The 24,593-nt window shown below is 43.1% G+C and overlaps 1 protein-coding gene across 1 annotated transcript in view; it reads left to right on the plus strand.

The window, feature by feature from the left end:
- The first annotated feature begins 11,569 nt into the window (after positions 1 to 11,569).
- LOC120022046 (collagen alpha-2(IX) chain-like) overlaps positions 11,570 to 24,593 on the plus strand; it is a 26,745-nt gene continuing 13,721 nt past the window's right edge. Inside the window, exons 1-9 of the mRNA XM_038965841.1 lie at positions 11,570 to 11,641; positions 19,569 to 19,604; positions 19,784 to 19,846; positions 20,715 to 20,768; positions 20,857 to 20,892; positions 21,677 to 21,700; positions 22,630 to 22,683; positions 22,799 to 22,852; positions 23,665 to 23,715. Coding sequence (XP_038821769.1) covers positions 11,570 to 11,641; positions 19,569 to 19,604; positions 19,784 to 19,846; positions 20,715 to 20,768; positions 20,857 to 20,892; positions 21,677 to 21,700; positions 22,630 to 22,683; positions 22,799 to 22,852; positions 23,665 to 23,715 — 444 coding nt within the window. The remainder of the gene's footprint in view (positions 11,642 to 19,568; positions 19,605 to 19,783; positions 19,847 to 20,714; positions 20,769 to 20,856; positions 20,893 to 21,676; positions 21,701 to 22,629; positions 22,684 to 22,798; positions 22,853 to 23,664; positions 23,716 to 24,593) is intronic.

Genomic DNA, 24,593 nt, shown 5'->3' on the forward strand with positions numbered 1-24,593 from the left:
ACAAACATATAGCACACACTACTGTACACTACCACACACACTACAACACACGCTACCATACACACTACCACACACACACACACACACCACCACACACACTACCACACACACTACCACACACATTACCACACACACTACCACACACACACGCTACCATACTACCACACACACTACCATACACACTACCACACACACTCCCACACACACTACCATACACACTACCACACACACACTACCATACACACTACCACACACACTACCATACACTACCATACACACTACCACACCCACTACCACACCCACTACCACACACTACCACACACACTACCACACACATTACCATACACACTACCACACATGACCATACACACTACCACACACACTACCACACACTCCCATACACACTACCTTACCACACTACCCTACACACTACCACACACACTACCACACACTACCATACACACTACCATACACACTACCACACACACACACACACACACACTACCATACACACTACTACACACACTACCACACACTACCACACACACACACACACACACACACTACCATACACACTACCACACACACTACCACACACACTCACATGGACACTACCACACACTACCACACACTACCACACCCTACCACACACACTACCACACACACTACCACACACACATACTACCATACACATGACCATACACACTACCACACTAACTACCACACTACCATACACACACTACCATACACACAACCACACACACTACCATACACACTACCATACACACTACCGTACACACTATCACACACACTATCACACACTACCATACACACTACCGTACACACTATCACACACACACACACACACACTACCATACACACTACCGTACACACTATCACACACACACACACACACACTACCATACACACTACCGTACACACTATCACACACTACCATACACACCAACACACAATAATACACAGGAGGTTGGTGGCACCATAACTGGGGAGGACGGGCTTGTTGTAAAGACTGGAGTGGAATAGTTGGAATGGTGTCAAATACATCAAACACTTGGATTCCATGTGTTTGATGCCATTCCAATGTGCGTTCAAGACATTATTATTAGCATTCCTCACCTCAGCAGCCTCCTGTGACACACTACCTTACACTACCATATACTAACATGAACAAACATACAGCATACATCTTGGAGGAGGCTGAACATACTGAGAGGATTCTCCACTCTTATTCATTTGTCTTCCTGTTTATGTTTTATACTTGTTCTAGTGTTAAGACATGTGTATACTCCTCTTGTTCTTGCCATGTTGATGTCTCTTTTAGAAAATGTTGTTGTCTAAGAAAGTGGTTGTGTTTTTAATTACGGTTGAGGAATTTTCCAGAAAACTCTGAACAGATGAATTATAAAAATAGATCTGTTTAAATGGAAAAGCCTGAATCTTTCTCAGTCACGTAGGGTTGATCCTAACTTGAGATAGATGTGTAATATGAACTTGTGCATTATACATACATTGGTGTCTGAAATCTCAGCAAAACTTTTGAGTACAGGGATCTCAAGTTAGAATTCAATCAAAAATATGCATTTGAAAGGGTTACAGGGCCTTGCAAAAGTATTCATCCCCCTTGGCGTTTTTCCTATTTTGTTGCATTAAAACCTGCAATTTAAATGGATTTTTATTTGGATTTCATGTAATGGACATACACAAAATAGTTCAAATTGGTAAAGCTCACGGCTCACCAAAACATTAAAATAATTAAAATAAAATAAACGGAAAAGTGATGCGTGCATATGTATTCCCCACTTTGCTATGAAGCCCCTAAATAAGATCTTACATCCCACAGAGCACCATTAAATCCATTCTTAAAACATTTAAAGAATATGGCACCACAACAAACCTGCCAAGAGAGGGCCGCTCACCAAAACTCACGGACCAGGCAAAGAGGGCATTAATCTGAGAGGCAACAAAGAGACCAAAGATAACCCTGAAGGAGCTGCAAAGCTCCACAGCGGAGATTGGAGTATCTGTCCATAGGACCACTTTAAACCGTACACTCCACAGAGTTGGGCTTTACGGAAGAGTGGCCATGAAAAAGCCATTGCTTAAAGAAAAAAATAATCAAACATGTTTGGTGTTTGCCAAAAGGCATGTGGGAGACTCCCCAAACATATGGAAGATGGTACTCTGGTCAGATGAGACTAAAATTGAGCTTTTTGTCCATAAAGGAAAACGCTATGTATAGCGCAAACCCAACAGCTCTCATCACCCAAGAACACCATCCCCACAGTGAAGCATGGTGGTGGAAGCATCATGCTGTGGAGATGTTTTCATCGACAGGGACTGGGAAACTGGTCAGAATTGAAGGAATGATGGATGGTGCTAAATACAGGGAAATTCTTGAGGGAAACCTGTTTCAGTCTTCCAGAGATTTGAGACTGACTGGGACGGAGGTTCACCTTCCAGCAGGACAATGACCCTAAGCATACTGCTAAAGCAACACTCGAGTGGTTAACTTCTCTAGAATAGGGGGCAGCATTTTCACATTTGCATGAAAAGCATACCCAAATTCAACTGCCAGCTACTCATCCCCAGAAGATAAGATGTGCATATTGTTAGTGGATTTGGATAGAAAACACTCTGAAGTTTAACATAACTTATTTAGCAGGCAAAACCCCGAGGACAAACCATTCAGATTCTTTTTTTTTTAGGTCACTCTCTTTTCAATGGATTTTCATTGGGAATACAGATTTCTAATTGACCTTCTTGCAGTTCCTACCGCTTCCACTGGATGTCACCAGTCTTTAGAAATTGGTTGAGGGTTTTTCCTTTGTGTAATGAAGAAGTACGGCCATTTTGAATCAGGGTCACTTGTTGTGTCCTGTTTGTTAGAGGCGCATGACCAGAAGGCTAGCTACAGTTTGTTTTAATCCTGTATTTATAACACAGATCATCCCGTCTTCAATTTTATCGATTATTTACGTAAAAAAATACCTAAAGTTGTATTACAAAAGTAGTTTGAAATGTTTTCGCAAAGTTTACAGGTAACTTTTGACATATTTTGTAGTCACATTTCACAAGTTGGAACCGGTGTTTTTCTGGATCAAACGCGCCAAATAAATGGACATTTTGTATATATATCGACGGAATTAATCGAACAAAAGGACCATTTGTGATGTTTATGGGACATATTGGAGTGCCAATAACAGAAGCTTGTCAAAGGTAAGGCATTAATTATATATTTATTTCTGCGTTTTGTGTCGCGCCTGCAGGGTTGAAATATGATTCTCTCTTTTTACTATGGTGCTATCCTCAGATAATAGCATCGTTTGCTTTCGCCGAAAAGCCTATTTGAATTCTGACATGTTGGCTGGATTCACAACCAGTGTAGCTTTAATTTGGTACCTTTCATGTGTGATTTAATGAAAGTTAGATTTTTATAGTAATTTTTTTGAATATGGCGCTCTGCATTTTCTCTGGCTTTTGGCCAAGTGAGACAGTAGCGTCCCGCCTAAACTCAGATTTTTTTATATAAATATGAACTTTACCGAACAAAACATACATCTATTGTGTAACATGAAGTCCTATGAGTGTCATCTGATGAAGATCATCAAAGGTTAGTGATTCATTTTATCTCTATTTCTGCTTTTTGTTACTCCTCTCTTTGGCTGGAAAAATGGCTGTGTTTTTCTGTGGCTATGTACTGACCTAACATAATCGTTTGGTGTGCTTTCTTCGTAAATCCTATTTGAAATCAGACACGTTGGCTGGATTCACAACAAGTGTAGCTTTAATTTGGTGTCTTTCATGTGTGATTTCATGAAAGTTTGATTTTTATAGTAATTTATTTGAATTTGGCGCTCTGCATTTTTACTGTCTTTTGGCCAAGTGGGACGTTAGCGTCCCACATATCCCAGAGAAGTTAAAGGGGAAACATTTAAATGTCTTGGAATGGCCTAGTCAAAGCCCAGACCTCAATCCAATTGAGAATCTGTGGTATGACTTAAAGATTGCTGTACACCAGCGGAAGCCATCCAACTTGAAGGAGCTGGAGCAGTTTTGCCTTGAAGGATGGGCAAAAATACCAGTGTCTAGATGTGCCAAGCTTATAGAGACATACCTCAAGAGTCTTGCAGCTGTAATTGCTGCAAAAGGTCTCTACAAAGTTTTGACTTTGGGGAGGGGTGAATAGTTATGCACACTCAAGTTTTCTGTTTTTTTGTCTTATTTCTTGTTTGTTTCACAATAAAAAATATTTTGCATCTTCAAATTGGTAGGCATGTTGTGTATATCAAATGATACAAACCCCCATTTTAATTCCAGGTTGTAAGGCAACAAAATAGGAAAAATGCCAAGGGGGTGAATACTTTCGCAAGCCGCTGTATCAAGCAATGTCTTTGCTGAGCATTCCTGCTCACGTTTCTTAATGTAATTGTTTTATTTCTTTATATTTAAAATTAGTCCTGAGCTGTACATTTGTGATATTATCAAATTATGCTTGCTGCTTTGCTCTGAAATGTTTACTACTCTCTCAAATGGGTTTCATCCATAATGGCCGTAAATGTTTACCTTGTTTTTAAAAATCTATTCTTGTTTTCGTCAGATTATGAAATGCCTTTTTTAAATTCTACGTTTTCTTGCGAGGAAAGAAAATATGCTTGTTTAAAATATAATTATTGTGTACCATGGTTATAGACATCAACAGGAGAGGGCTATTAGGCACTACTGCCATTAGGAATGCATTGGCAACTTCAGTGCCAACTCTGGAATATGAACCGCAAGAACTAGAAATGACCAGCAGAGAGCAGCCTTTCATCACAAGAGAGAGCAGACTAGACCTTGATGCAAAAACATGAAACATACCGCCTCCTGGAGGTCAACTGTAAGAAGTGATGGCATATCTGCAACATGAACATTTTTTTATCAACATTTTTTAATCAGGAACTATTACAGTTGGAGTCATCTTTACAATACCTTTGTCAAGCATTCCCTTTCTCAGTGTAAAGAACACAACATGTTTGAGTTAAATTAGTGCAGTGGTGGAAAAAGTACCCAATTGTCATACTTGAGTAAAAGTAAAGATACATTAATAGAAAATGACTCAAGTAGAAGTAAAAGTCACCCAGTAAAATACTACTTGAGTAAAAGTCTACAAGTATTCAATATACTTAATTATCAAAAGTAGATGTAATTGCAAAAATATACTTAAGTATCAAAAGTAAAAGTATAAATAATTTCAAATTACTTCAATAATGCAATCCAAACGCCACCATTTTTGTACGTTTTTTTTTACAGATAGTCAAGGCACACTTCAACACTCAGACATAATTTACAAATTAAGCATTTGTGTTTAGTGAGTCTGCCAGATCAGAGGCAATAGGGATGACCAGGGATGTTTTCTTGATACGTGTGTGAGTTGGACCATTCTCCTGTCCTGTTAAGCATTCAAATTGTAACGAGTATTTTTTGGGTGTCAGGGAAAAATTACGGAGTAAAAAGTACATTATTTCCTTTAGGAATGTAGTGGAGTAAAGGTAAAAGTTGTCAAGAATATAAATAGTAAATTAAAGTTCAGATACCCCAAAAAACTACTTACGTAGTACTTTAAAGTATGTTTACTTTGTGCTAACATAATTGCAAAAGGGTTTTCTAATGATCAATTAGCCTTTTAAAATGATAAACTTGGATTAGCTAACACAACGTGCCATTGGAACACAGGAGTGATATTTGCTGATAATGGGCCTCTGTACGCCTATGTAGATATTCCATAGAAAATCAGCCGTTTCCAGCTACAATAGTCATTTACAACATTAACAATGTCTACACTGTATTTCTGATCAATTTGATGTTATTTTAATGGACAAATAATGTGCTTTTCTTTCAAAAGCAAGAACATTTATTTGTAAGTGACCCAAAACTTTTGACTTTGTTGTCCTTAAGCCATTTTGCCACAACTTTGGATGTATGCTTAGGGTCATTGTCCATTTGGAAGACCCATTTGCGACCAAGCTTTAACTTCCTGACTGATGTCTTGAGATGTTGCTTCAATATATCCACATAATTTTCATGATGCTATCTATTTTGTGAGGTGCACCAGTCCCTCCTGCAGCAAAGCACCCCCACAACATGATGCTACCACCCCCGTGCTTCACAGTTGGGATGGTGTTCTTCAGCTTGCAAGCCTCCCCCTTTTTCCTCCAAACATAACGATGGTCATTATGGCCAAGCAGTTTCATCAGACCAAAGGACATTTCTCCAAAAAGTACGATCTTTGTCCCCATGTGCAGTTGCAAACTGTAGTCTGGCATTTTTATGGTGGTTTTAGAGCAGTGGCTTGCTGAGCGGCCTTTCAGGTTCTGTCGATATTGGACTCATTTTACTGTGGATATAGATACTTTTGTACCTGTTTCCTCCACCATCTTCACATGGTCCTTTGCTGTTGTTCTGGGATTGATTTGCACTTTTCACACCAAAGTACGTTAACTTCTCTAGGATAGGTGGGACGGTAGCGTCCCACTTGGCCAAAATCCAGAAAAAATGTAGCTCGCCAAATTCAAATATATTACTATAAAAATCAATCTTTCATGAAATCACACATGAAAGACACCAAATTAAAGCTACACATGTTGTAAATCCAGCCAACATATCTGATTTCAAAAAGGATTTACGGGGAAAGCACACCAAACAATTATGTTAGCTCAGTACATAGCCACAGAAAAACACAGCCATTTTCCCAGCAAAATATAGTAGTAACAAAATGTGCATATGTGCATATTTATATGTGCATATGTGCAAAATGTGCATATTTATATCCACAAATCTCGGATTACATTGGCGCCATGTTCAGAAATGCCTCCAAAATATCCGGAGTAATTACAGAGAGCCACGTCAAATAACAGAAATACTCATCATAAACTTTGATGAAAGATACATGTTTTACATATAATTAAAGATACACTTGTTCTTAATGCAACCACTGTGTCAGATTTTTAAAAAAACTTTACGTAAAAAGCACACCATGCAATAATCTGAGACGGCCCTCAGATTTAAACAACATTTCTCCGCCATGTTGGAGTCAACAGAAATACGAAATTACATCATAAATATTCCCTTACCTTTGATTATCTTCATCAGAATGCAGTGCCAGGAATCCTAGTTCCACAATAAATCGTTGTTTTGTTCGATAATGTCCATTACTTATGTCCAATTAGCTAATTTTGCTAGCATGTGTAGTACACCTGTCCAAACACTCGCGCAGATGCAGGCAAATGTCGGACGAAAACTTCATAAAGTTATATTACAAGTCGAATAAACTGGTCAAACTTAGTAGAGAATCAATCTTCAGGATGTTGTTATCATATATATCCAATAACGTTCCAACCGGATCATTATTTTCAGTCTCTATAAGTAATGGAACGCATGACGATATCATGAGGAAAGTGCGTGACCAAGAACTGGCACTCTGCCAGACCACTGACTGAAACACCTTCCATCCGGTCCCTCAACACAGCATAAGCTTCATTCCACGTTCTATTGACTGTTGACATCTAGTGGAAGGCGTAGGAAGTGCAAACAGATGCATATATTACAGGGAATTGAATAGGCGATGACTTTAACATCGACCACTCTCAGAATTCTAGGTTTTTGCCTGCCATATGAGTTCTGTTATACTCACAGACATCATTCAAACAGTTTTAGAAACTCCAGTGTTTTCTATCCAATAGTAATAATCTATAGTAATAATCTAATAATCTATAATAGTATTAATATAGCATCTGGGACAGAGTAGGAGGCAGTTCACTATGGGCACGTAATTCATCCAAAAGTGAAAATGCTGCCCCCTATATCAAAGAAGTTAATCTCTAGGAGACAGAACGCGTCTCCTTCCTGAGCGGTATGACGGCTGTGTGTTTATACTTGCGTACTATTGTTTGTACAGATGAACGTGGTACCTTCAGGCATTTGGAAATTGCTCCCAAGAGTGAATCAGACTTGTGGAAGTCTACAATAGTTTTCTGAAGTCTTGGCTGATTTCTTTTTATTTTCCCATGATGTCAAGCAAAGAGGCACTACGTTTGAAGGTAGTCCTTGAAATACATCCACAGGTAACACCTCCAATTGACTCAAATTATGTCAATTAGCCCATCATTAGTTTCTAAAGCCATGACATCCTTTTCTGGAATTTCCAAGCTGTTTAAAGGCACAGTCAACTTAGGGTATGTAAACTTTTGACCCACTGGAATTGTGATACAGTGAATTATAAGTGAAATAATCTGTCTGTAAACAGTTGTTGGAAAAATGACTTGTGTCATGCACAAAGTAGATGTCCTAACCGACTTGCCAAAACTATAGTTTGTTAACAAGAAATTTGTGGAGTGGTTTAGAAACGAGTTTTAATGACACCAACCTAAGTGTATGTAAACTTCCGACTTCAACTGTACATATAAAGTGTGTAAAACAGTATGATGGCATGGAGATTGAAGCTGTTTCTCAATCTCTGCCTTCTAGATGGTAGCGGGGTGAACAGGGCGTGGCTCGGGTGGCTGAGGACTTTGATGATCTTCTTGCCTCCCTACATTCTTAGAAAAAAAGGTTCTATCTACACTGAACAAAAATATAAACGCAACATGTAAAGTGTTGGTCCCATGTTTCATGAGCTGAAATAAAATGTTGTGCACAAATTTGTTTACATCCCTGTTAGTGAGCATTTCTCCTTTTCCAGAGAGGTAGGTGGGTACCGGGTTGTGTAGGGCTTTGTAGCTGAGGAGGAGTGTCTTAAAGTCAATACGGAGTTTGACAGGGAGCCAGTGTAGATTGATGGGGATTGGTGTGATGTGTTCAGTTGATCTGGTGCGGGTTAGGATTCTATCAGCATAGTTCTGGACCTTTGGAGTCTATTGGTGAGTTTGGCAGGGATACCAGTGAGGAGAGTCTTGCAATAGTCCAAATGGGAAGTGATGAGGGCATGGATGAGGGTTTCGGTGCTGGAGTGAGACATTGAGGGGCAGCACCTGGAGATATTGCGGATGTGAAAAAATTCTGTCTTGGTGATGGTTTTTATGTGGGGTTCGAATGAGAGGGTACTGTCCAGGATGACACCAAGGCTTTTGACTTGTTTTGACAGAGGGACTGGGAAACCATCTATGGCGATGCTGAGGTTGTGCTGTTTGGTGAAAGTGGATTTGGGGCTAATGAGTATAACCTCTGTCTTGTTGCTGTTGAGTTTTAGGAGGTTCATGCTCATCCAGCTCCGGATATCTTGAAGACAGCTGATAAAGGAGGTGGGCGGGAAGTGGTAGGTTTTGTGGAGAGCTAGGTGACATCTGCATATCAGTGGAAGTGAACTTTGTAATGTCGCATGATCTTTCCCGGGGGGTATATGATGAAGAGGAGTGGACCCAACACTGACCCCTGGGGACACCCTGTGAGAAAGCCGCACACCCTGATCTGTGATTTTTCAGTTGCACAAACTGTTGGCAGTCACTGAGGTAGGAGGAAAATGAGGAGCGCAACACCCGTGACACCAACACCAGCCAGACGTTCCATGAGGATTGGATGGTATCGAAGGCTGCAATCAGGTCGAGGAGGATGAGGATGGATAGCAGCCCTGAGTCAGCTGCACGGAGGAGGTCGCTTGTGATTTTGACCAGTGCTGTGTTTGGAGGGGAAACAAGACTGGAAAGGTTCCTGAAGGTTATTGGAGTTGAGACGGTGTTGTAGTTGAGTGGCCAGAACCCGCACCAGTATTTTGGAGAGGAAGGGAAGGTTTGAGATGAAACACAAGTTGTTGAGGTCATCGGGACAGCATTCAGCTATTTGAGGATAGGAATAACAGCAGTGATCTTGAGAGTGGAGGGTACGATGCCAGAGGTGAGGGAAGAGTTGATTATGCCAGTGAGGAGGGGAGACAAGGAAGGCAGGCTTTGACAAGGCTGGTGGGCAGTGGGTCAAGTTAGCAGGTGGATGATTTGGATTTGCAGATGAACTCAGTGATGAAGTTCTCAGTAGCGAGGGTAAAGTCAGAGAGGCAGGTGGTGTAGGCTGGGCCTTCCAAGGTGTTCATCTAGGATAGGTTGTCAGCAGGAGTACTCTGCATTGGAAGTAGATGTTGGTTGATTTTGGCGTGGAATAAGTTCAGGAACTTGTCGCACTGTTTGGTGAAGGGGTCTGCAGGGAAGTTGTCACGAGGCTAAAGTAGGTGGTTTTTGTTGAGGAGATCTTAGTCACACAATTTTACATCTAACTAACATGTTTGGTGCAGTATTTCTCTTGTTGAATGACAACAAACACTTAACTGAAGAATCCATACTGTTGCCGAATCACCGACGAAGGGGCGTAGACTTCGGCTACCAACTTTGGCTTGCCTCGAGGAAAAATGTTGTGTGCAAGAACAGCCTAAAAAACACTTAGGTATAATATGAACTGGAGACTGCTTCCAAGATGTCCGACCATTATTTTCAAGGTAATCTACTCACTTTCGCATACACCAATTCATGGACCGTCTATATCTGATTTGTATGGATCAACATCACATGCGCACTAGCACTCAGTGTGCACAAGGAGCAGCTCGAGCAACGACAGCATCAACACCTCATCCAAAAACATTCTGATGAATATAAAATGTTATGTTGTGATGAAAATAATCTGCCTCAGCGACAATTATTTGAATTATTCAATGGATGTTTTGTGCACAAAGGTGATGACATAAGTGTTTTATTAGGAATTTTCAAATCTGACTTCTCTATGTGGCCGTCAATAGAAATTGTCTTTCTGGGCTGGGCATCAGTACCGAAGCGAAACTGTAGGAGTAGTAGAAACTGTACCTCTAAACCGGAACGCTTGGAAAAAACCCTAGACGAAGACCAAAACCAACAAAAACGTCACAAAATGTCATCATAATATATTCAGCAACTGTTCCGAACTGTTTTGGATGGGATGCATGCATACGCCTTTACACCTATCCAATCTTGTCAGACCCACACAACTAACTAGGGGATAGGGGGCGACTGACTGTAGGATTGGGGCATACCACTGAAGTTTTAATCACTCATGAACTCCCCTTCCTCAGGGCGGAGCTAGATAGCATTTTTGTCCAATCAGCATATGGGAATCTGGCTGTGTTTGTGCATATTCATGAGCAGTAGCATTGTCCAATGAGCTTGTGGGAACTTGTCTATGGGGATACATTATTCATGAGGCAGCGGTGTGTACAAGTGTTTCTCAGTGTGTGTGTGTGTGTGTGTTGGTGTGTGTGTTTGTGTCTCCATGTATGTGTGTGTGTGTGAGGGGCTTTCAGGAGCTCCTGTGTTCACTGGGGCAGGCTGTAGGGCTGCGTTACACCTCTCTCTCATTCCATCTCTCCCTCCATCCAACCATTCCTCTACACCACTTTTACTGGGTGGAATTTTCGGGGCTGCGCACATAGCCCCCATCCCCTTTGGATTCCCTACCGTTTCTGTCCCGGCTTGAAGGAGAAGACAGGGGAGAGCGAGAGAAAGCAAGAGAAGAGAGGATTTAGTGCTGAGGAGAGAGAGAGGGAGAGGAGAGAGGGATCATGACTGGACTCTCGGCTGTGTTGAAGAGCTGGGTCGTCCTGCAGACTCTGTGCCTGGCTCTGGCCCAAGTGGTGAGTGGAGTGGACAGGGGAGGTTAGGGGTGTACCCAGGCTGAGTTGCTTCTGGCTGGGGTACGGTGGGATAGACGTCCCCTTGGAGAGAGGGACTGGTGGTGAAGGTAGACGGGGACTATTGGGGGGACCACTGTGCTTGCTATGGTTTTGTTGTCACACTGGCTAGTTGTAGTTGGAAAAATTCATTTTGGAATTGGGTTGTTTCAGAAAAGTGAATGACCTCAATCTTGTTTCAGGGCTTGAGTGTTTCATCATAGTCATAACATTGTTGTAATGATGAGTCTAGAGCTGCATGAAGATCAGTTGTGTAATGTGTGTATTTGTGTGTGTTGTGTGATGTGGCATTGTACATACATATATAGTGTTTCTTCCTGCCATGGACTATGTGCCTTGATTCTGTGGATGAAGTTTCTACCTGAATACAGATGAAGAATTGGAATGTCTCCTTTTTCAAATGGATGGTTATTTCTGAAGAGCAGTTGGAGGGGATACAAAACCATTTCAAATTTTTGTCAAAAAGGAGATTCAGGACAGTCATCAAGGGAGAGCGGCACTCACACTGGAATTCGGCTGGACACACACACACACACACACACACACACACACACACACACACACACACACACACACAGGCTGTGTATTCAAGACACCCATGTGCCTTTACTGCGAAGCCCCCTATTCAAACACACACACACACACACACACACACACACACACACACACACACACACACACACACACACACACACACACACACACACACACACACACACACACACACACACACACACACACACACACACACACACAGAGAATGACCGACCTGAAGATGCCCTCCACCAAATCACACCTACATGCTATCCAACAAAAAGTTACCAGTGGATCTGTCTGAACAAACAGGACCATTGTATTGAATTCCCAACCTTATTTCTGAATGACTGGCAGAATTCTGGAATACATCTCCACACAGTATGAGGATTCTGTGTCGTGACTGGATGAGACTGATTGAAATCGATTCAAGGAACTGCATTTCCAAAGGAAGGGGATGGGATGGGGGGAGTGCTTTGGTAAACATCTTTCCCCCCCCTACCTACTACCTTAGATTACTTGGTGACAAATATTTTAGTTTTACACCCATTTTTGGAAGCAATATACTTCTTACAGGATGTGAGATTTTTTACATTTCTATATGAAAAAACATTACCTCATTCATCAGTCATATTTCTTTTCATGAGCTCTGGATAATTGTATTACATTTCTTACATCGTTCCAAATACAGTCTTATAAAAAAGGGTTCCAAAAGGGTTCTTCGGCTGTCCCCATGGGAGAATCATTTTTGGCTCCAGCTTTTTAGTTCCAGGTAGAATGCTTTTGGATTCCTTGTAGAACCTCTGTGGAAAGGGTTCTACATGGAAACAAAAAGGTGTTCTTCCTGGAACCAAATAGGGTTCACAAAGGGTTCTCCTATGAGGACAGCCCAACAACCCTTTTAGATTGGAAGACTGCAGGCTACCAGTGGTATTGGATTTGTATTGGCCTTACATGCTTTATCAAAATGTGATGGGTATGGGTGATGTTTCTAGGTGATTCATTCACTTCAAGTTTATGATGTAGTCTTGTTTCTAGAATTGTATTCACATGAGATATAACATTTAATTGTAGCTATTAATTGCCACTTGATAATGTGTGATTGTCTCATGTGACGTTGTTGTGACTCATTTATCAATTAGGACTATCCAAACATTGGTTCAAAAAGCACCTGGTTCAAAACTAGTCATATCTCCATTATCAAAACTAGTCATATCTCCATTATCAAAACTAGTAATGTCTCCATTATCAAAACTAGTCATGTCTCCATTATCAAAACTAGTCATGTCTCCATTATCAAAACTAGTCATGTCTCCATTATCAAAACTAGTCATGTCTCCATTATCAAAACTAGTCATGTCTCCATTATCAAAACTAGCCATATCTCCATTATCAAAACTAGTCATGTCTCCATTATCAAAACTAGTCATGTCTCCATTATCAAAAGGCCTACAATAAAATGACACACACAATCCCAAAACGTGTGAAATGTTTTACTGCATTACAGTTATCTCACATGTTCTTTATAGTATGAAAATAATATGTATCCAATTGGATGAATACCAAAAAGTGATACATTCTAAGGCCAGGTAATTATCTACAAAACCTCTGCACACTTCTAAACACTCCATTTTGTTTTCATTTTTTCCAGAGCGGTCCTCCAGGACCTCAGGGCAATCCCGGCCTGCCTGGGCCCTCTGGCACTCCCGGGTCCGATGGCATTGATGTGAGTATTACCTCCGCTTCGCCCTGAGCCAACAGGTTGTCACAAAGACGGGCATTGTACCCAATAGAGCGCTCTGAGGTAGTACCGTGGTTATACCACCAGGGGGCGGACGGAATGAAAACACAGCAGCACAAAAGAGCTCTGTTTCCCGCAGCGAGAGAGGTCTTTGAGTTGGGGGCTTTATCTCCGTCCCAAGGGAAAGGTTTGGGATCACATCGCGGTAATGTGATACCTTTGAAGTATTCTCAGTCTAAACAAAACCATGTTCTGAAAACATGTTGAGAATACAGAATTACACCATGAATGGACAAGGGAAGAAACTAATGGTGAGGCCTATATGATCCAAAAAGATTGTGATGTTACAAGTTAGACATGCTTTTATCCAATGCAATTAGTTGAAGAGCCGTTTCTTCCCCAAAGCCAGGCAGATCTACTGTTAAAGATAATGGTTTAGGATTATGTCAATTCCCTTCCTCAGTTGGACAGAGCGGCTCATTCTCTATCTAACTAATGGAAGGCTATGTACTGGCAGGTTGATGTTTGATGTGAACATGGATCCCCTCTTGTGGGTTGGAACTTGGAATAGCTTTTGAGGGCTCCGGGGTCAGATATTTATCTGCTATGGTATGTGATGTCACCAAAGGGTGGGCTTTAATAAGAGTGCTGTGAAACACAATTCTGGCCAACTGTAGATGCCGGCTGCATTTCATTCCAGAAAGGTTGTTCCATCCCATCTGCCCTTGTTCATTCTCCTTTGCAGACCTGAGTGGACTAGGGTAGGTGTCAGCAATAGCTCCAACTAGTTTCTGCCATATTTACCGATGCAGTCCTATCATGATTGGAAAGTTCCCTCACTCCACATTGAGGGCGGAGCAAACATGAGCTGTCAATCATGGCTGGATCTTAAAAAAAAACATTTCCCCCCTCATCTCCACCTGACAAAATGACCCTTGCAGATCTGTATGGAACTGGATAGGTGTATACGCAATAGTTTGATGTCACTACTAGATACTATGCATCTCAGTGGTCTAAAGTGGCTTCCTCTCCTTATCTGATCTTTCTTATTCCTGATCTGAAACACTGGCTAAATGAACACAATATTGAGGGCGGGTTACACTTTATTTTAACAGTCCGTCATAAACCATTTATAAGGCATTTACAAAAAAATTGCACACCATTTAGGGTTAGGTTAGGGTTATGTAAAGGTTAGGGTTAGGGTTAAATAACACTTTAGATTAGGGACTGCAAAAATACTTTACTTATTACATTTACATTTAAGTCATTTAGCAGACGCTCTTATCCAGAGCGACTTACAAATTGGTGCATTCACCTTATGACATCCAGTGGAACAGCCACTTTACAATAGTGCATCTAAATCTTTTAAGGGGGGGGGGGGGGGGGGGTCAGAAGGATTGCTTTATCCTATCCTAGGTATTCCTTAAAGAGGTGGGGTTTCAGGTGTCTCCGGAAGGTGGTGATTGACTCCGCTGTCCTGGCGTCGTGAGGGAGTTTGTTCCACCATTGGGGTGCCAGAGCAGCGAACAGTTTTGACTGGGCTGAGCGGGAACTGTACTTCCTCAGTGGTAGGGAGGCGAGCAGGCCAGAGGTGGATGAACGCAGTGCCCTTGTTTGGGTGTAGGGCCTGATCAGAGCCTGAAGGTACTGAGGTGCCGTTCCCCTCACAGCTCCGTAGGCAAGCACCATGGTCTTGTAGCGGATGCGAGCTTCAACTGGAAGCCAGTGGAGCGAGCAGAGGAGCGGGGTGACGTGAGAGAACTTGGGAAGGTTGAACACCAGACGGGCTGCGGCGTTCTGGATGAGTTGTAGGGGTTTAATGGCACAGGCAGGGAGCCCAGCCAACAGCGAGTTGCAGTAATCCAGACGGGAGATGACAAGTGCCTGGATTAGGACCTGCGCCGCTTCCTGTGTGAGGCAGGGTCGTACTCTGCGGATGTTGTAGAGCATGAACCTACAGGAACGGGCCACCGCCTTGATGTTAGTTGAGAACGACAGGGTGTTGTCCAGGATCACGCCAAGGTTCTTAGCGCTCTGGGAGGAGGACACAATGGAGTTGTCAACCGTGATGGCGAGATCATGGAACGGGCAGTCCTTCCCCGGGAGGAAGAGCAGCTCCGTCTTGCCGAGGTTCAGCTTGAGGTGGTGATCCGTCATCCACACTGATATGTCTGCCAGACATGCAGAGATGCGATTCGCCACCTGGTCATCAGAAGGGGGAAAGGAGAAGATTAATTGTGTGTCGTCTGCATAGCAATGATAGGAGAGACCATGTGAGGTTATGACAGAGCCAAGTGACTTGGTGTATAGCGAGAATAGGAGAGGGCCTAGAACAGAGCCCTGGGGGACACCAGTGGTGAGAGCGCGTGGTGAGGAGACAGATTCTCGCCACGCCACCTGGTAGGAGCGACCTGTCAGGTAGGACGCAATCCAAGCGTGGGCCGCGCCGGAGATGCCCAACTCGGAGAGGGTGGAGAGGAGGATCTGATGGTTCACAGTATCGAAGGCAGCCGATAGGTCTAGAAGGATGAGAGCAGAGGAGAGAGAGTTAGCTTTAGCAGTGCGGAGCGCCTCCGTGATACAGAGAAGAGCAGTCTCAGTTGAATGACTAGTCTTGAAACCTGACTGATTTGGATCAAGAAGGTAGAGTTAGCAGGAGAGCTGGCCAAGGACGGCACGTTCAAGAGTTTTGGAGAGAAAAGAAAGAAGGGATACTGGTCTGTAGTTGTTGACATCGGAGGGATCGAGTGTAGGTTTTTTCAGAAGGGGTGCAACTCTCGCTCTCTTGAAGACGGAAGGGACGTAGCCAGCGGTCAAGGATGAGTTGATGAGCGAGGTGAGGTAAGGGAGAAGGTCTCCGGAAATGGTCTGGAGAAGAGAGGAGGGGATAGGGTCAAGCGGGCAGGTTGTTGGGCGGCCGGCCGTCACAAGACGCGAGATTTCATCTGGAGAGAGAGGGGAGAAAGAGGTCAGAGCACAGGGTAGGGCAATGTGAGCAGAACCAGCGGTGTCGTTTGACTTAGCAAACGAGGATCGGATGTCGTCGACCTTCTTTTCAAAATGGTTGACGAAGTCATCTGCAGAGAGGGAGGAGGGGGGGGGAGGGGGAGGAGGATTCAGGAGGGAGGAGAAGGTGGCAAAGAGCTTCCTAGGGTTAGAGGCAGATGCTTGGAATTTAGAGTGGTAGAAAGTGGCTTTAGCAGCAGAGACAGAAGAGGAAAATGTAGAGAGGAGGGAGTGAAAGGATGCCAGGTCCGCAGGGAGGCGAGTTTTCCTCCATTTCCGCTCGGCTGCCCGGAGCCCTGTTCTGTAAGCTCGCAATGAGTCGTCGAGCCACGGAGCGGGAGGGGAGGACCGAGCCGGCCTGGAGGATAGGGGACATAGAGAGTCAAAGGATGCAGAAAGGGAGGAGAGGAGGGTTGAGGAGGCAGAATCAGGAGATAGGTTGGAGAAGGTTTGAGCAGAGGGAAGAGATGATAGGATGGAAGAGGAGAGAGTAGCGGGGGAGAGAGAGCGAAGGTTGGGACGGCGCGATACCATCCGAGTAGGGGCAGTGTGGGAAGTGTTGGATGAGAGCGAGAGGGAAAAGGATACAAGGTAGTGGTCGGAGACTTGGAGGGGAGTTGCAATGAGGTTAGTGGAAGAACAGCATCTAGTAAAGATGAGGTCAAGCGTATTGCCTGCCTTGTGAGTAGGGGGGGAAGGTGAGAGGGTGAGGTCAAAAGAGGAGAGGAGTGGAAAGAAGGAGGCAGAGAGGAATGAGTCAAAGGTAGACGTGGGGAGGTTAAAGTCACCTAGAACTGTGAGAGGTGAGCCATCCTCAGGAAAGGAGCTTATCAAGGCATCAAGCTCATTGATGAACTCTCCGAGGGAACCTGGAGGGCGATAAATGATAAGGATGTTAAGCTTGAAAGGGCTGGTAACTGTGACAGCATGGAATTCAAAGGAGGCGATAGACAGATGGGTAAGGGGAGAAAGAGAGAATGACCACTTGGGAGAGATGAGGATCCCGGTGCCACCACCCCGCTGACCAGAAGCTCTCGGGGTGTGCGAGAACACGTGGGCAGACGAAGAGAGAGCAGTAGGAGTAGCAGTGTTATCTGTGGTGATCCATGTTTCCGTCAGTGCCAAGAAGTCGAGGGACTGGAGGGAAGCATAGGCTGAGATGAACTCTGCCTTGTTGGCCGCAGATCGGCAGTTCCAGAGGCTACCGGAGACCTGGAACTCCACGTGGGTCGTGCGGGCTGGGACCACCAGGTTAGGGTGGCCGCGGCCACGCGGTGTGAAGCGTTTGTATGGTCTGTGCAGAGAGGAGAGAACAGGGATAGACAGACACATAGTTGACAGGCTACAGAAGAGGCTACGCTAATGCAAAGGAGATTGGAATGACAAGTGGACTACACGTCTCGAATGTTCAGAAAGTTAAGCTTACGTTGCAAAAATCTTATTGACTAAAATGATTAAAATGATACAGTACTGCTGAAGTAGGCTGGCTAGCAGTGGCTGCGTTGTTGACTTTGTTTGAAAGTGTAGCTGGCTAGGTAACCTCGATAGCTGGCTAGGTAACCTCGGTAACTGGCCAGATAATTAGTCTAACTACACAATTGTCCTAGATACAAGGACAGCAAAGACAACTATGTAGCTAGCTAACACTAGCCAGCTAACACTACACTAATCAAATCGTTCCGTTGTAATGTAATAGTTTCTACAGTGCTGCTATTCGGTAGAAGTTGGCTAGCTAGCAGTGTTAGCAGTGTTAGCAGTGTTGACTAGCAGTATTGACTAGGTAGGGGAACGGCAGCGCGGCGGACGAAAATAGCTGGCTAGCTGGCTAGCTAACCGAAAATTACTCTAGACTCCACAGTTATCTTAGATACAAGGACGGCAAAGACAACTGTGTAGCTAGCTAACACTACACTAATCAAGTCGTTCCGTTGTTCCGTTGAATGTAATAGATTCTACAGTGCTGCTATTCGGTGGCTAGCTGGCTAGCTAGCAGTGTTGATTACGTTACGTTACATTAAAAGGACGAAAGTAGCTGGCTAGCTAACCTAGAAAATCGCTCTAAACTACACAATTATCTTTGATACAAAGACGGCTATGTAGCTAGCTAAGATCAAACAAATCAAACAAATCAAACCGTTGTACTGTAATGAAATGAAGTGAAATGTGATACTACCTGTGGAGCGAAGCGGAATGCGAAATGCGGAATGCGAAATGTTTACTTATGATTAGTAAATAGTTGATAAATGTGGGAGTAATGAGTAATTAAAAATTGTTACTAGGGTGCCTACCAGGAATTAACTTTCACTTGTCCAGAATTTATAGGAAAAGTCTGTTCAGATTGAGGAAAGGAGATAAGGTAAAGAAGTCACTGTTTGGGATTGAGATATAGCCATAGTCTTCTGTTTGGGTCAGGGGAGGTTCCACCATTCCTTCCAGATCAACAAGGGGCTGTCATTAAGGAATGCTATGTCAAGGACTTCGTAATCTACATAAACTGACTTCCATGTCGTCAATCTCAGAAAGTAGTGAACATACAATACCAATTGTTAATATCATGTCTTTCTTTCTTGTTCCTCTCTCTCTTCACAGGGGGAGAAAGGACCTCCTGGTCCTCCTGGCCCAACAGTAAGTTACTGTATATGCGTATGTGTGTGTGTGTGCATATTCAAGGGTGTTTATTTGTGTGTGTGCGTGCGTTTGTGTGCATGTTCAATAGTGTTTGTGTGAGTGTGTGCACTTTACACTGACAATATCTCTGATGTGTGTGTGTGTATACCTGACTATGGCTGTGTCTCTGTTCTCAGGGCTTGAAGGGGGAGCCAGGTGAACATGGTCCAGATGGAGCTCCAGGAGAGAACGGCATTGACGTAAGTCTCCTGTCTATCAGCTGCTAAGTGTGTCTGTAAGAGACTGACAACAAGACAAAGAAAATGTGAAGTAGAAAGAGAGAGAGAAAGAAAGAGAGAGTTAAAAAATGGATGAGTTTGTGAGGGAAAAAGAGAGAAAGAGAGAGAGAAATTGATTATTTTGTGAGGGAGAAAGAGAGAGAGAGAGAGAAAGAGAGTGAGAAAGAGAAAATAGAGACAATGTTTGTGTGTTTGTGTAAACCTGTAGGAGTGAAAAGCATTGATGGAAGTCCTGATGCATTGATGTACTGTAACCTAGCTAGATAGACTGAGCTTTATGTTGTTATGAAGGTGGCTGTTTTCAGGAAACTGCTTCTCTCTAAATAAGGTAACAGAAACACACTCTGCAGGTCTCACAGTCACATGCTGAGAAACATTCCACAGGGATTTACCCTGTAATCCGGCCCGGAATCTCAATCCTAGTTTTCCTGCCGATTACCTGGAAGTGTCAAATCCAATCAGACTACTGATAGTCTCAGTGCTGTAATGAGAATTCAGGTCTCATGTATAGTAGATGTCATAATCCCCAGGCTCTGGCAGGCACTAAAGGTGCAATCTGTCACCTTCATTTCAAAGTGCTGCCCCTGCACTTGTTTGTGAACTGTGGGTGTGAGTCCTGAAAAAGTAGCAGGCTGATCAATAAAAGTTTAGCATTAGAAGAGACAGAAGTCTCCTTACAGTGTTGTGTTATTAGAGCACAGAATGAATACAAACCATTCTAATATTTACCACAACCTCATTATTGAAGTGCAGAACTGAAGTAACACTATTGGTGATCCAACCCGATCTTACTGACTGAACACATGGCTCTATCTCTCTACGTCTCCAGGGTTTGATTGGAGCAAAGGGAGATCGAGGTCCTGTCGGGAACCCTGGACCTAAGGTAAGGACCATGGTGGGAGTCTACATTGGATGCAAACTATGAGAGAATAAACCCTCATGTTGTTGTTGTTTATTGTTGTTTTCTACAGGGCCAGCCTGGGCCTGGTGGTGAACCTGGACCAACTGTAAGTACTAACTCAACAGAACCTGAACACTGTTCAGTACAGACTACATATAGCCTGAACACTACAAATCCACTGGAACTAACCCTCCGTCATCAGTAGGGCCCAGAGTTTTACCCGACCACATGACCTAACTAGGATTACAGAGGTATGGGGGAGACCCTAGTCATAGGGGCTACATAACACTGGCACAACAGTTTTCAGCAGCTAACTGATTTACAATGTTATAACTAGTCTCGTCCAACAGCCGTGTACAGTGGGTCCAATACCTCTGATACAGGGTCAGATATTTGTTCATCCCGCAATTTTTTTGGAGTCAGGGTAATCTGATCCTAGATCTGTGGTTAAGGCAGGTTGAGTAAGACTACATGTAGTTACAGTAAAGCACACTAGGTGGTGCTGTGTAGCTATATTTGACAGACTACTTGACAGACTGTACTGTATTGACAGAGTGGAGTCAGTTAGTGATATGCTCGGATGAAGCATTGAATTAAATGAATTCCATTAATTATTATGACACATTAAACATTGAACACACATTGATTGCTTTCTCTTTGTCTGGGTTAGATTGATGAACACTGTCTGTCTAGTGTTCTGTCTCTGTAGACACATCTGCTCTTAATTGAATTAAAATAAGATAATTGTTGAAACAAATCATACATGAGTTATTATGCACATTTGTTTGTGATTATATGATTACAAAGACTTAACTAATCTAATCACATACTTAACTAATCTCTCATTCCCCTTTCCCTTTCCTTCTCTCTCTCTCTCTCTCTCTCTGTAGGGACCCGGACTGCCTGGTCTGGCTGTAAGTAGCTATTTGTTAATTATATCCCTATAATTAAAGACGACTTCCTCCCCAAAAAATAACTGGTCAGACACTACATATTACATTCTGAACTGAATTACATTGGCAGTGTATCCTCTTCTGGAACTAGTCAGACACTACATATTACATTCTGAACTGAATTACATTGGCAGTGTATCCTCTTCTGGAACTAGTCAGACTACATATTACATTCTGAACTGAATTACATTGGCAGTGTATCCTCTTCTGGAACTAGTCAGACTACATATTACATTCTGAACTGAATTACATTGGCAGTGTATCCTCTTCTGGAACTGGTCAGACACTACATATTACATTCTGAACTGAATTACATTGGCAGTGTATCCTCTTCTGGAACTAGTCAGACTACATATTACATTCTGAACTGAATTACATTGGCAGTGTATCCTCTTCTGGAACTGGTCAGACACTACATATTACATTCTGAACTGAATTACATTGGCAGTGTATCCTCTTCCGGAACTAGTCAGACACTACATATTACATTCTGAACTGAATTGCATTGGCAGTGTATCCTCTTCCGGAACTAGTCAGACTACATATTACATTCTGAACTGAATTGCATTGGCAGTGTATCCTCTTCTGGAACTGGTCAGACACTACATATTACATTCTGAACTGAATTACATTGGCAGTGTATCCTCTTCCGGAACTAGTCAGACTACATATTACATTCTGAACTGAATTGCATTGGCAGTGTATCCTCTTCTGGAACTGGTCAGACACTACATATTACATTCTGAACTGAATTACATTGGCAGTGTATCCTCTTCCGGAACTAGTCAGACACTACATATTACATTCTGAACTGAATTGCATTGGCAGTGTATCCTCTTCTGCCAGATGGATGAAGATCCCTGTCTTTTTCTCTTCCTCTTTGTCTTTAGGGAGCCCCGGGCCCAATCGGCCTTCCCGGTAAAATTGGACAGACTGGATCTCAGGTAAGACCCTTACCATTGTTGTCTTATGTCAGATAGCATACGTTACAGAATCTGTTAGCTACTCTTCATCTTCATCATGTCATTCCCACCATCCTCTTGCTCCCTCTTCTCTCAGGGCATATTGGGAGCACCTGGACCTCCAGGAATTCCAGGACCCCCAGGAAAACCAGTAAGTTTACACCTAGAACCAGCAAGAAACCAGTAAAACAACATGTAGTACAAGTAAAAACCAGTAAGTACACACCTACCACCAAACCGGCAAACCAGCAAGTACAAACCTAGTAATAAAAACCAGTAAATTAAAACTTGTAGGAAACCAGTAAGATGTTGTGGGCTGTAATAAGTAATAAATAAAACGTGTAAGAAACCAATAACTTACCGCAAAAGAAAAACGTTTCGTTACAAGCAAGAAACCATTGTTCCAGAGATAACCCAATAATCCCAGTCCAGATGACCAGTACATTCTCACCAGTAAGTGTACCAGTACGCTCCCCAGAGCAGCTCAATGAAGCATAATTGTAGACAGAGCTGTGTGTGTCTCTTAGCTCCCCAGTTCTTCTACAATGTACACAGTGAGTGATTTCAGGTGGGGAGCAGCCTCACAGAGAGTGATGCTCCCAGCCATGGGGAGTCTATTTGTCTTGGTTTACCGGTGTTGCAGAGTAAATAAAGTCCCATTAGATCTGGCTCCCCTGTCTCATCTCACTGCTCCCTGAATACCTCAGCTGAGGGGGGCCATGTTGTACTGAAACTCAGTATACACACAGTCAGAACAGCTGCCTCAGCACTGTCTTAAACAATGATCTCCCTAGTCTTCCTCTTTCTCTCTCTCTCTCTCTCTCTCTCTCTCTCTCTCTCTCTCTCTCTCTCTCTCTCTCTCTCTCTCTCTCTCTCTCTCTTTCGCTCACTTCATCTGTCTTCTGTCTTCTTTGCATATTTCTCTATTCAAACATATATTGTTGTCACTCTCTCTTTCTCTAGGGACCTCCAGGGAAGTTCTTGGGAGGAGAGGAGGGCAGCGCAGACTTCCAGGTAAGATCCCTCTACACCTCCTCCTGTCGTTTGTCTTTTCTGTTTCTATCTGTACTACTCCAATGTACCTGTTCAACTCCACTGTACCTGTTCAACTCCACTGTATCTGTTCTACCCGGCTGTACCTGTTCTACTCCACTGTACCTGTTCTACTCCACTGTACCTGTTCTATCCCACTGTATCTGTTCAACTCCAATGTACCTGTTCAACTCCAATGTATCTGTTCTACCCGACTGTACCTGTTCTACTCCACTGTACCTGTTCTACTCCACTGTACCTGTTCTACTCCACTGTACCTGTTCAACTCCACTGTATCTGTTCAACTCCACTGTATCTGTTCTACCCCACTGTACCTGTTCAACTCCAATGTATCTGTTCTACCCCACTGTATCTGTTCAACTCCAATGTACCTGTTCAACTCCAATGTATCTGTTCTACCCGACTGTACCTGTTCTACTCCACTGTATCTGTTCTACCCCACTGTATCTGTTCTACACCACTGTATCTGTTCTACCCCACTGTACCTGTTCAACTCCAATGTATCTGTTCTACTCCACTGTACCTGTTCTACTCCACTGTATCTGTTCTACTCCACTGTATCTGTTCTCCTCCACTGTACCTGTTCTACTCCACTGTATCTGTTCTACCCACTGTATCTGTTCTACTCCACTGTACCTGTTCTACTCCACTGTATCTGTTCTACTCCACTGTACCTGTTCTACTCCACTGTATCTGTTCTACTCCACTGTATCTGTTCTACTCCACTGTACCTGTTCTACTCCACTGTATCTGTTCTACTCCACTGTATCTGTTCTACTCCACTGTACCTGTTCTACTCCACTGTATCTGTTCTACTCCACTGTATCTGTTCTACTCCA

The sequence above is a fragment of the Salvelinus namaycush genome, chromosome 27 (assembly GCF_016432855.1).
Source record: "Salvelinus namaycush isolate Seneca chromosome 27, SaNama_1.0, whole genome shotgun sequence".
NCBI lineage: Eukaryota > Metazoa > Chordata > Actinopteri > Salmoniformes > Salmonidae > Salvelinus > Salvelinus namaycush.